General features: G+C 44.2%; 1 protein-coding gene across 4 annotated transcripts in view; it reads left to right on the forward strand.

The window, feature by feature from the left end:
• TTLL5 (tubulin tyrosine ligase like 5) overlaps positions 1-12,401 on the forward strand; it is a 163,471-nt gene extending 151,070 nt beyond the window's left edge. For all 4 annotated transcript variants that reach the window (XM_048484959.1, XM_048484958.1, XM_048484956.1 and 1 more), the window contains one exon: positions 11,821-12,401. In XM_048484959.1, the coding sequence (XP_048340916.1) occupies positions 11,821-11,869 (49 nt within the window). In that variant the 3' untranslated portion in view covers positions 11,870-12,401. The remainder of the gene's footprint in view (positions 1-11,820) is intronic.
• Positions 12,402-14,048: the final 1,647 nt, after the last annotated feature.

The raw sequence follows: 14,048 nt of genomic DNA on the forward strand, positions 1-14,048 counted from the left end.
GATGATTAGCAGGAAATGTGATCTGTTGGTATCACGGGGGATATGGAAAGAAGCATGACAATGCATTGAAGAAGCCACGATGTCTTCTCTTGTGTTTCCCTTTGTGAAAGTTTAGAGGTCTTGCTGGGATGCAGAGTATTTGGTTTCCCATCTGTTCCTCCAAATTAGCTTTCTAAACCCATCCGTTATCTTTCTAAATCCCAAGGCCCTCTCCAAACTCCTTCCCTCTTTGAAATACCCTCCCTGTGAACTTGGGGGACAGCTGTAGGATGTGGAAGGATCTTTGCATTTTTTTGGTATTGACCTGGGTTGGGTAGCCACAGATAAACAGTCCCTCCTCCCACCATTTGCACTTGTAGTATAATCTGCCTTGAGTCTCAGTAAGAAATCAGGCTATAATAAAGTTAATAAATATGAGAAGTTTTCCTTCTATAGCATCCTCCAGCTACTTGGTGAGAATATTACAACACTCATATTTCCTTGGATTTCCCGTGACTACAGATGGTAAATCTGACTACAGATGCTCATGGTAAATTTACAAGTGTAGTCAAATAACTGACTTACCCACCATATTATAGTATTGAGCTCCAAGTAACAATTCAATAGCTTAATTCCTCCTGCATTTCAAAGTGCTGAAACAGCTGTAGGGTGCTGTTTCAACACTTTAAAAGGACAGATAGAAGAAATAAGAAGAAGAGGAGGAGTAGTTTGGATTTATATGCTCCTTTCTCTCCTGTTAGAAGACTCAGAAGAGCTCACAATCTCCTTTCCTTCCCCCCTCCCACAGCAAACGGGTGGGGCTGAGAGAGCTCCAAGTGAGGCGGGTGGGCCTGAGAGAGCTCCAAAGAACTGTGACTAGCCCAAGGTCACCCAGCTGGTGTGTGTTGGAGTTCACAAGCTAATCTGGTCCGCCAGATAAGCTTCCATAGCTCAAGTGGCAGAGCGGGGAATCAAACCCAGTTCTCCAGATTAGAGTGCACCTGCTCTTAACCACTACGCCACTGCTGCTCCTTAAGATTGCCCATTGGCCTTTGGCTGCTATCTCATCTGGTTTGCCCTTTGGTAATTGAAATCCAACGAAAAGAGTAGAAATGTGCAGTGTGTCTGTAAGGTTATATACCACATCTGAGGTGCAAGATGGAAGTGTGAGGACTGGGAGGAGGGACCTTTCGTGGGGGCAAAAAATGGAGATAAGAAGGCTGGAAGTACCCAGAGCCAGGAGAGGAAAAAATGGAGCCCCATTATGCTGCCAAATCCTCAGGTTGAACACAGAAACATCTTGGACCCTGTGTCAGAACCTTGGAAAGATCAAGTTACGGGTGCTTTCCAAAAGAGAGATTTGTACAAAATAAGTTGATCCTTACTTTGTCTTTGAAGCCTTGCTTGAGTGGCTTCAGAGTGTGTGCAGAGATCAGCAAGAATCCCCGCAGTGAGCCACTGTTCTCTGTTAAAAAGAAAAGATTCTTGTTCAGGGCTAAAAATGGAAAATAAAAAGAATGGAGATTGAGATGAGTACTTTCTACTAAACAGAATTCATAGGATAATCCACCAGAGGCAAAACTCACAATAGAAGATGAAGCTGTTATCTAAACAGTTATGTTCATAGCTCCAACCCGATCCTCCAGACTTTTTGGCCAACTGGTCGAATTTCTGTATTTTCTTGCTTGAGGGATTGATTTTAGTATGGAGGGAGGGAAATAAAACAAACTGGAGTCAGCACCAGGAGGGGACACAAAACTAAAGTATTTACTGTACAATTTGCTGTACAATCAGGCCAGAAATGTATTAACAAAGGAGATCAGAGCAGCAAAAAGAAACTACTCTGAAAAGCTAAAAAATCAGTTTTCACCAAACGGAACAGCAAACATGTGGAAAACTCTCAAAAATATCACCGGTTACAGTAAACCACCTTCCCAAGCTGAAGGAAATCAGCAATTGGCAGACGACCTGAACGTGTTCTACTGTAGGTTTGAAAACAATCTACAGTCACCTTTCTCCACAACCTCTATCTCAGATGCACCAACAATAGCCAAACTTCCTATAACTGAACCCATTTCATTGGGCTTCTTACAACCCCTGGTGATCTCAGAAAAGGAAGTGCAAGATCTATTTCACAGACAGAAGCCTGGAAAAGCACCAGGCCCAGACAAGATAACACCTTCTTGCCTAAAAGTCTGTGCTGTCCAATTGGCCCCCATCTTCACCCAAATCTTTAACAAATCACTAGAGATGTGCTATGTTCCTTCCTGCTTCAAACACTCCACTATCGTCCCAGTGCGAGAAGAAGCCTTCCATCAAAAGGAACTGAACGAGCTACAGAACCAGTTGCTCTAACATCTGTAGTTAGCAGGAAACTCTTTGAAAGGCTAGTGATGTACCATTTGAAAAACATCACGGATCCACTGTTCAGGACCCCTTGCAATTTGCATACCGAAAGCAAATAGGAATCGACAGATGATGCTGTTAATATGGCTTTGCACTATATCCTACAGCATCTTGAATCGCCAAAGACCTATGCAAAAGGGTCCTTCTTTGTTGACTTTAGTTCAGCATTCAATACTATCAGACCCGGACATTTCTCCTAACCAAACTAAATCAGCTAGCAGTACCTGAGCATGTATTTGTAAAGTGGATCACAAGCTTCCTAACAGATAGGAAACAGCTTAGGTGAAGCTAAGAAAAATTACATCAGACACCTGCAATAAAATGAGCACAGGGGCCCCCAAGGCTGTGTACTTTCACCACTTCTCTTCTCTCTGTATACCAATGACTGCATCTCAAATGATCCATCTGTTAAAATACTGAAATTTGCAGATGATACAACAGTGATTGGTCTCATTCGAGACAACGATGAAACCGCATACACAGGGGCGTAACAAGGCAGCCCTGGGAAAACTGTAGCCCTGGGCAAAACCTGAGTTGGATGCCCCCCGCCCGCCCATGGGCGGCCACTCCATTATGACCAATTTTTTTTGCACCAGGACATTGGTGCCTGCAGGGGGTGCATTTTTAGACATATCAGCACCAATATTTCAGCATATTATCAGGAGACTGTCCTTATGCTACTCCCCATGTTTGGTGAGGTTTGGTTCAAGGAGTCCAAAGTTATGGACTCCCAAAGGGGGTGCCCCCATCCCCCATTGTTTCCAATGGGAGCTAATAGGAGATGGGGGCTACAGTTTTGAGGGTCCATAACTTTGGCTCCCCTGAACCGCTGCATAAACTTTGAAGGTGCCATCATCTCCAGATGATACCCTGAAATTTTGGTGCTGATACATCAAAAAATGCACTCCCTGCAGGAACATCCTGGAAATTTGCCCATGAATCTTTGTTCTGCATTGAGTTTTCTGCATTGCTGTCAATGGGGGTTGCAGGCTGTGGGGGGCACATTTCTGAAGGCACAGTCTCAAAACTTTCAGGGTCTCATCAGGAGAATGCCCTAATGATACCCCCCAAGTTTGGTGCATTTTGGTTCAGGGGGGCCAAAGTTATGGACCCTCAAAACTGTAGCCCCCATCTCCTAATGGCTCCCATTGGAAACAATGGGGGATAGGGGCACCTCCTTTGGAAGTCCATAACTTTGGGCTCCCTGAACCAAACCTCACCAAACTTGGTGGGTAGCATAAGGACAGTCTCCTGATGGTACGCTGCAATTTTGGTGCCGCTAGCCTAAAAACTGCGCCCCCTGCAGGCCAGAAATGGAAAACCACTAAAATACCCAAAAACGAACCCAGCATTTTGATGCCCCCCCACAAGGTGATGCCCTGGGCAGCTGCCCACCTTGCCCAATGGGCATTACGCCAGTGCGCATACAGACGGGAGGTTGAACAACTAGCCTCGTGGTGCCACTGGAACAATCTAGAACTGAACACACTTAAAACCGTAGAGAAATGGTGGTAGATTTCAGGAGAAACCCTCCCATCCTACCTCCTCCTCACAATACTAGACAACTACAGTATCAACAGTAGAGACTCCTTTAAATTTCTAGGCTCCATCATATCTCATGACCTAAAATGGTCACCTAATATCATAAAATGTCATCAAAAAAGCTAACAACAAAGAATGTTCTTTCATCTATGCCTAACTCAGAAGCTCAAACTGCCCAAGGGAGCTGCTGATACAGTTCTACAGAGGAATCATTGAGTCTGTTAAGGTCTGCACCTCTATAACTGTGTGGTTTGGTTCACTTGCAGCTCCAACAAGATCGACATTAACAGACTTCAGAGAATAATCAGAACTGCAGAAAAAAACAATTGCTGCTAACCTGCCTTCCATTGAGGAATACCTGTATACTGCACGGGTCAAAAAAAGGGCTGTAGAAAGAATATGTTACTGACCCCTTGCGATCCTGGACATAAACTGTTTCAACTCTTACACCCTCTAAACGTCGCTTACAGAGCACTGCACACCAAGACAATACTAGACATAAGAACAGTTTTTTTTCCCACGATGCCATCACTCTGTTAAACAAATAATTCCTCGATAATGTCAAACTATTTATTATATATTTATTATATAATTACTGCACTACTTTTTCATCATTCCTATTACCCATCTCCTCCCAATTATGACTGTATGACTATAGCCTGTGCTGACATTTCATTTTATTTTATGATTTTACATTTTATGTTTTTATTACTATTGATTGTTTCCTGATTGCTTACTAGACCTATATGACAATCATTAAGTGCTGTACCTTATGATTCTTGACAAATGTATTTTCTTTTATGTACACTGAGAGCATATGCACCGGAGACAAATTCCTTGTGTGTCCAATCACACTTGGCCAATAAAGATTCTATTCTATTCTATTCTATTCTACTGCTGCATGTCTTGTGAAAACCTATCAGTGCAGACTAAGCTTGGTGATTTGTTAAACCCAAATCGGAGAAAAACCCGAAAAAAAGCCATATTGGCTTTTTTCCAGTTTTTTTTATTCCCTGATAAAAAAAACCCCAGGTATGATCTTCTGAAGATGCCAGCCATAGATGCAGGTGAAACGTCAGGAGAAAATGCTACTTGAACACAGCCATACAGCCCAGAAACCACACAGCACCCCAGTGATTCCGGCCGTGAAAGTCTTCGACAATACAAACTCCAGGTATATTTAGAAGACTGAGTATACCTGAGCTTGAAAAAACCAAGTAACATTCGGCTTCTGATACATTTTAAATTTCCACCATTTCCCAAGCCCCCGTACACTTAGGAGCCTAGAGAGGGAAAGAGAGAACTTCCTGCTGCGCGGGCAGACTCAGCACGGCAAGGAGCTCTGTCCCCCACTAACAGTTTGCAGAATGGCAGGGTGCACGTGTGGAGCAATTGAAAACTGGGTTCTGAACCATTTTCGGTGACAGCTGAATACAGCCAATTGAAAGCCAAAAAATTCTGGGTCAAAAAAACCCAGATCCGAAATTTTCCGCTAAACATTATTGGTGCTCATGCCTAGGTCAGTCCTATCCTAAAGCACATCAGTATCTGTGCAAGGATCTGCAGACTAGCTATGAAGGGAGATTTCCAGCTTTACCGAAACCCTTCTGAAATGAACAGTTATTTCTCACTGTCATTGTTTTATCTATTAGTCGATGTTGTCAGTTGCAATTGCAGCAAATTTTGAAGCTGCTTTCTAAAGGCAGCATCCTTCAAAAGCCCTTCCTGAGGGACGTCAGTGGCACCATGACAAACCATACAGCCTCTTCTCTGGGCTGAGGCTCACATCTAACAAGTGGTGGACAGAGACTTAATCCTCCTCACCATAAGAGACTGGCCAGGCTGCTCTCAGTACCTTGGGGAAGCTGCTTTGTTGTAGGAGAGGAAGAAGATATTTCCTGTTACCTGCTCATTGTGCATCACAAAGAGGATAGTCGGTCTGCAGAACATTCCTCCTGTATTGAAAGCACACTTGGGATGCTGAGAATAGCACTGCGGCTTGTGCAGAATCCAGTGGTGAAATTCTGGGCTGGACCACTTTAAAAAAAATGTTTTCTCATTTTAAAAAATCCCTCATAAAAAACAAAACAAAAACTAGTACATCAGAGGTAGATGGTCAGTACTCTTTTGTCAATGTGTTAGTTTATGACAACTGATGATGGAAAAATGGAGTAGGGGGAAAGGAATCATTAAATTTTTTCTCGCCGGTGGGAGCCAAAAGCAGCTAAAGATATTCTCCCCTCTTCCTTGTAGCCTCATAACAAACCCATGTCAAGCTAAAAGAGAGAGTGACAGCAAGGTGTAGGGTTAAGAGCAGGTGGACTCTAATCTGGAGAACTGGGTTTGATTCCCCACTCCTCCACCTGAGTGGCGGAGGCTTATCCAGTGAACCAGATGTGTTTCCGCACACCTATGTTCCTGCTGGGTGACCTTGGGCTAGTCACAGTTCTTCAGAACTCTCTCAGCCCCACTTACCTAACAAGGTGTCTCTTGTGGGGAGAGGAAGGAAAAGGAGTTTGTAGCCCCTTTGAGTGTCCTTACAGGAGAAAAAGGTGGGGTGTAAATCCAAACTGCCCCCTCCTTCTTTCTCCTCCATAACAGAGTGGGGATTTGAACCTTGGTCTTCCAGATCCTAGTCCCAGCACTCTAGCCGCCGTCACACTGGATCTCCTACACTTTTAATGAGTCCCATTCCCCCTTTCACAGACCCAATCGGAATTCGTCCCAAACACACATATGCACATGCACACACAAGCAGATCCCAGCCTCCGGGATCTCTCAGAATTACAGCTCATCTCCAGACTTCAGAGATTGGTCCCCATGGAGAAAATGGATGCTTTGGAGGGTGTGACATTGTACCCAACTGAGGTCCCTGTCCTCCTCCTCAGGCTCCATCCCCAAATCCCCAGGAGTTTCCCAACCTGGATCTGGCAACCCTGGCCTCCCCCATCTTTTACTGGTGGCCAGGAGGAATCTGGCAACCCCATGCATACCTGCTGTTTAGCTGTAACAAAATGCCTGGAGTTCTGTAAGAACATCTCTCTCTCTCTCTCTCTCTCTCTCTCTCTCTCTCTCTCCCTCCCTCCCTCCCTCCCTCCCTCCCTCCCTCCTCCTCCTCATCATCATCAGATTTAATATATCACCCCATCCCCAAAGGGCTCTGTCTTGTCTAGTTTGATCCTCTGTCTACTACTTTTTTCTGTGTAAAGTATAGATTAGCATTGGCAGCATATTACACTCGCCAAGTGGAAATAGTCAGGGGGAAGCCAGGCTTTGCTGAGAATTCTGAAGGCCGAGTGTGAATGGGAGGGGGCTCTATGGTCATCGGCTGCCTTTCTCCTTTTTCTGTTTCCCTGTGCTGTCTTAAATGTCAGAACCTGGCTTACAAAGGGTACTTTTCAGTTTTCAGTTGGGTATAACATAAAGCCAGGATCATAGTGGTTTTTCTGACAACCAAGAAGATAGGAGCAGCAGTGGTGGCATGTCAGTGGCAGGGACACTCCAGTGGCATCTCAGGGTGGTGCTGTGTGTCTCATTTGAATGAAATTATGAGTACAAGCATTTATCATGCGTTGTGTTTGTGACTGTAAGGAGTATGCCAAGGAAGCTTGTGATGTAGGATGTATCATCTGCGGCCTTTTACATCTTGGGCCTTTCCGTTCCCTCCTCAGAGGGATCTTTAGATTGCCGGACGCGATGTTTTATACGCTGTTTTAAATGGTTTTAATGTGAGATTTAGAGCCCTAATTTTATTATGCTGTATGTATTTATTGAATGTGCTCTTCTTGTTATTTTAGATTATATTAGTTGTTGTACACCGCCCAGAGCCCTCTGGGGGTGGGTGGTATAAAAGTCGAAGGGAGGGAGGGAGGGAGGAATAAATAAAACATATGAACAGAATAGGTCTGTAGCAGGACAAAGGCTCACCGATAAATAATGTAGCAAGATTCAACACACCCACCCTTTCCCTCAAGAAGAATAAGAACGCTGTAGATTCTGGGGTTAACAACTTCCTCAGCATTCGTTGCACACATATGTTATGCACACTTTTTGGGGGGGAGGTATATCTGTGTCAAAGTAATGTAAGACTGGACATGCAGTTGTTTTAAGGAAGTCAAAGCATATATTGGGTTACTAATGCAAATGTTGGGACGAAAAAATAAACACTGTCTTAGCTTACAATATAGATGCTTTTTAAAAAACATAAATGTGGGTGATATGAGAATTCGCGTCTAAAAGTCGACAGCTTTGCCCTGGGTTAATTTCCCAAGGTTTCTGTTGAATGGCCCAGCTTTCAAGTTTTTTAAAAAATTATTATGACAGCTCATAGGCTAGTTCTAAGGAATTCCACAGGACTTGCTCACAAATAAGTGTCTTTACAATCACAGTGCAGACATATTTCCAAATCCCACATGGTTGTGCGATGCTTGGCACTTAAGAAGAGCAGATATGTTTTTGTAAATGCTTCCTAATGTTTTTAACAACTCAGTGCTTAGCAAATATTACTCAAGAGAAAAATCAACAGTTTTAACAGAACTGATTTCCTAAATACACATGGCATATTTTGTCACATAGTTTATTCATACAGCTCATTATATTTCTTAGGAAATTGGGATGTCATCTTCCAGGACATTCCATGCTGACCTGAGAGTGGCAGTTCTGCAAAGAAGCATCAAAGGGAGATAGGCAAGATTATTGAACTAGAATTCATTAACAAATTCAGAACAATTAACCCCTCCTCCAGGACCTCAACATGGACATAGGATTCTTACCCTATTACAGATGCTGATTTTCTGCACTTCCCTCCTCTATGCATGCATCCTTGTTGTAATCAAGCTGATTACATTTTACATTGTACTTATGTATCCTGACTCCAATGGGCCCTTCTGTAGAACAACCCTACCACCTCCTTGACCTGGGTATAAGAGCTGACGAGACTTCATTCCTACTTGTATTTGATGAAGTAAGCTTTGCCACTAGCATCTTAGAGACCAACAAAACATATACCCTGGGAAATTTTGATGATCTGTAAAGCACTTCTGGATGCAAATTGTGTTCTGCTACTATAGCATTACATTACCCACCAAAATCTGCAAAAAAAAATAGATATCTCAATCAAAACATGTGACGACAGCATAAAGATAGTGTGCACGCATTGCCAACTCTACCGTCTTCTTAATTTGAAAGAAGGCAGGGTGAGAGGGAAAGAGCAGAAGGATCTAAATTATTGTGCTTTTATCTGATGGAAACCATCCTGAGTCCGTCAGAGGAAGGGCAGCATATCAATCCAATCAATAGATATACTGTGACTAAGAACGCAAAGAACTCGGCAAGGAAGAGTGTACATTTTGTAAAAGAGGATGAAGGGATTGTTCATAACAATGCTGATGGTTGAACATAGATTGAAGAGCTATTATAGATGCAATTACATATAGTTTTTTGGGGAACGTTTGTCATGCAGATTTAGTATATTGTTTAGTATATCACCTTCCCACAGCTGGATGCTGTGCATCTATCTTGCGGCAAGCTTATTGTGCTACCAGGAACTGCAAGTGTTTCTTTCCTTAGGACTTTATGACCGCAAAGCCACTCTGATCCCTGCCAGCCATCTTGACTAATAGGTCCTCCATCTGAAGGCAGGAGGACATCTTGAGTGGGTGATTTCCTCCCTTGGTAAAGGGAGGCAGGAGCAGCTTTTTCTTCTACTTCCTGTCCTGTTGTGGAAGTCACCTCCTCCTGCTCTTTTCCTGCCTAGGAAAGGGAGAGCAGAGTGAGAGTAGGCTCTAACTTTGACCTACTTTTAATTTTAAAATTCTCACTTATTTTCTAACTTATCCCTCTATTATCCATTCTTAACTACCCTTTCTCTTCCTTCTGCCCTTCTTGCTGCTTGTAAAGGATTAGTTGAGAGTTAGGCTAGAGATCAGGCAGAGGTAGGACAGTATCCTGCACTTCAGAAAATAGCAGGAAAGAACTCTGGGGACTGCTTCCTCTCAGAAGCTGAGATGGAATCTCCCCTTATGGCTGCTGCCTCAGACCAGCTGCAACGAGCTGTAATCTGTCTGGGAACCAGTTACCAGGTCCACCCACAGGCAGACCACAGGCAGGAGAAACGCGCCGAGAGAAAGAGCGGCAATCCCTGAGTCTGGAGGAGCAGGTGGCCACCATTTTACCCTCCATCTCAGACCATGCCAGAGCGACTCTGCAAGGCTGTGGCTCCTGTATGCAAACCCCACAGCCCAACACTCACAGAGGGACCTTGGGAGGAGATGCCAGCAAAGCGGAGGATCAGCTGGATCTCTTCTGAGTAAGCAGCCAGCTGCAGGCCATAAAACCTTCTCAGCTGAGTTGGCAGACTCCTCCTTCAGGGAGGAGATGGTGGGATTTAGGCAGGGAGAACATCTCAACCCCAATGCTGCCATTCCCCCAAACCCTTTTCCTCCCCTTCTCCCCCCTCCCACCCTTGAAAACCAGAGTCACTTTGGGCAGCCAAGAAAATGGAGGGGGCAGGGGACAGACACTGCTGCAGGGAATACAACCCACTGGGATTAGAATTCCATGTCCCTAAGTAAAGGGGAGGACAAAGAGGAAAGCAGGTTTCTATCAGATGAGACTTTCCCCCACAGAAATGCCAGAACAGTCATTGAGATTTTGTAAACAAGATCAATCACAGAAGGGCTGCAGCTGGGAGACTTTCTGACCTTGCTAGACCTACAGAAAGCATACATAGGTGTGCCTACCCTTCCAGCCCATCAGAAGTACCTTTCTTCATAGCAAAAGAGGACAATCTCCAGTTTCAGGCCCTCCCATTCAGGTTATCAATGGCCCCCAGAGTTTTTCAAAGATTCTGTATTGTTATCACCAACAACGTCTCTCAGGGTACACATGTTCCCCTCTTTAGATTACCTATTAATTCAGGGCACCCTATGAGCGTCACCAGGACTACCATGTGTTATGTACAGGAACACGGTTTTCTGGTGAACAGTCAAAAAAGAGTCACCTGATTCCTGTACAACAGCTAGAGCTGTGATGGCGAACCTTTGGCACTCCAGATGTTATGGACTACAATTCCCATCAGCCCCTGCCAGCATGGCCAATTGGCCATGCTGGCAAGGGCTGATGGGAATTGTAGTCATAACATCTGGAGTGCCAAAGATTTGCCACCACTGAGCTAGAACATCTAGGAGTAACTGTAGACACTACCATGGATCTTTAACACCTTAAACGTCTGAGGTATTGTTGTCTCCATCTTTCCCCAGACACCTGAACTGAAAACAAACTGTAAAACAGGGACTACTAACCAATAAGAATGCTATAGTACTTTGCCTCTAGAGGGCTTCTTAAAGGGGCAGGGTCTAACTAAGGTTCCCTCCCACAGAGTGCTATACAAAAAGCAACTGAACCCATTCTGACTAAGGGTACAACTGAGGTTTAAATAAGGAAAATAGTGAGGCATAACACTAGTATTGGCTCAAAGTTAATGTTGTACTATGCAGTTGTAGTCATGTACCGTGTACGAAAGGACTGCTGCTGAAAATATTCAACTGGAGAAGGGGACTCCCACAGCAAGAACAGGAAGTGGAAGAAAAAGTTGTTCCTGCCTCCTGTATTAAGGGGTGGGATCACCCACTCAAGATGTCCTCGTGCCCTTGGATGGAAAAGGACTCTTCACGGTAAGTATCCAATAGACTGTTCTGTCCTTCAGTCTGGTCATTTGGGATCAGAAGCACTGCAACGTCATTTTCAAGGCCTGCCATTAAAACTGTCTGGAAGAACTTTGCAAGGTGTCAGGATTAACGTGTGTGTGTGCGTGTGTGCGTGTCAAGAGAAATCCCTGCATCAGTGCACACTTCTTTGAAATGGCTCACTGATTTTCTGTTCTGTTTCTTTCAGCTCCTGCTTGCACTTACTTTTCGAAGTGAAGGATTTAACTCTTAATTAAAAGACAGACCACAAGTTCAGTGCTTGAGCATGCAAGAAAGAGATAAGTCACTGTGACTGTACACCATTCCACACTCCTAGCCACACTCAGATCAGCAGCAAGGTCTGATGTCCGCTCCAGAATTTCCTCCAGGACAGAAGCGCAGCTGACCACCTGGGAACTGGTTCTGGAACTCTAGACTTCCTACTTAAGTTCCAGGGCTTCCTCTGCATTCTCTATCTCATCTCCTTCCAACAGCCAGTTCTCCCATTGTGATTATGACTTCGTGCAAGACAGAAGGTTTCCAACTGTGTCTGTGTGATATGTCCAGGACCGAGGTCTCTTCATCCTTTCGGTTGTTTCAGTTCACTCCGAGGCAGTGAAGGTTGCCTCCCAGCTAGTAGGCAAAGTGAATGCCATGAGGCCATCAGTGACATGAGAGAGTTAAGAGTGCTGACTGACAAGAGACACTTGTGCAGGCTGCTATCTTGAAGTTTGGCAGGAAGCCAGAGAAACGCTCAGTCTCAATAAAGTCATTCATTTTGTTTGTTTAGCTTATAATTTACATTTATTACTCAAGGAAAGCTTTTTCCAATCAGCTCGGATTTAATTTTATTTTGTTGGGAGTTTGTGTGTGTGTGTGTGAGTGAGTTTTTAATTTATGCTAATCGTGTTGGATTTTCCTCCTGTTTATTTACATTGCATAAGCGGCTGTTCTGAACGTAGTATTTCCAGGACAGCCTGACTCAAGGAACCATAGCAACTGGGTACTGAGTGTGACTTCACGTTAGCCTAGAAACAGTGCAATTTTTATCCCTTTTTTAAAAGCATACTGGAAGGGTTATGCTTATTTTCTTGTTGAGGTAGGTTATGCTGAGAATGACTTGTAAATCCACAAAACGCCACTTAATCACTGAACAGGACTTTGTCCCTGTTGTTTTATATCCCAAGCCACGCACTCTGTTCATTGTAACATACTTTCCACTTACAACCTTAACTACCTAATGCCCTGTTACAGGCTGCTCAGTGTTGTGACTTACTAGTTGAGAAACTGCCCTTTTCAGCACAAAGATTGCAAGGAGAGCCTCAGCCTGCGTATCAGGGAGAGAACCTTGTTTGCCATGAGTATGAGATCTTGATACCTCTGCAGATTTGGGACTGACTCAGCTCTGTCCTCTGGTAAATACGAAAAGCGGCTCTGAAGTGCCACAGTCACTGCCTGAATTGGGGCATAGCAAAGCATCCACAGATGCCACAGTTCATGAGTGCCACTGCCCCTCTTTCCTGCATATTCTGTACCACCCTCATCATTTGTGCTTTCTAAAATCGGACCACTGTTGATCGGACGCAAATGGTTGCAGGTAATTGGGTCGCCAAGTATTTGCATTACAGCCAGCAATGTTCCTGAGGTTATATCAGCAATGACTAATGAAGACATTAGATCTGATATTCCGCCCCAGAGTGCATTTCTGGGTAGTCTGGAGAATGCTGGCTGTATGATGCTACTGTGTCATGATGGTGCCATTGGCTATATCCCCAATCTGCCACATCTATGTTTTAGGGCTAGACTAAGGGACACCCTCCCAGCAATTTCTTTTTGCAGGAGGTGATTTTCAGCGGAGAGTTGCAGAAGTGCTTAACTTTTTATTTGCTCTTCCAGTACTGCTTTTTCCTGCCCAGGAATCCTAAAGTGGAAAAGCAGCTACTAGGATGAAGAAGGGGAATGTTGCTGTGGAAAAATTGGGGAGAGGAAGCCTCTCTTTTCCTTCTGTTTTTAAGTTCCAATCATCCTCTCCTGGTTCCAGCCAAGAAGAAGTTATCGCTTTTTTTCATGCAACAAGGAGCTGGATCATAAGGCCAATTATTTTTCATTGACAGAGATGAATGCTGCTAGACCAGTGGTTCTCAACTTGGGAGTCGGGACCCCTTTGGGTCGCCGAAGACTCTCTGCATCAGTGTTCTCCATCTGTAAAATGGATAAATGTTAGGGTTGGGGGTCACCACAACATGAGGAACTGTATTAAAGGGTCATGGCATTAGGAAGGTTGAGAAGCACTGTGCTAGACGCATCAGTTCTTCCTGAGGCACTGAAAGAGAAAGAGGCTGGAAAACTGCTTGGTTGTCTTTGTTATGTAGAGAAATTCCATGGAAGAACATAAGAAAGAGGCTGCTGGATCAGACCAGAGTCCATCTAGTCCAG

This window comes from Sphaerodactylus townsendi, linkage group LG02 (assembly GCF_021028975.2).
Source record: "Sphaerodactylus townsendi isolate TG3544 linkage group LG02, MPM_Stown_v2.3, whole genome shotgun sequence".
NCBI lineage: Eukaryota > Metazoa > Chordata > Lepidosauria > Squamata > Sphaerodactylidae > Sphaerodactylus > Sphaerodactylus townsendi.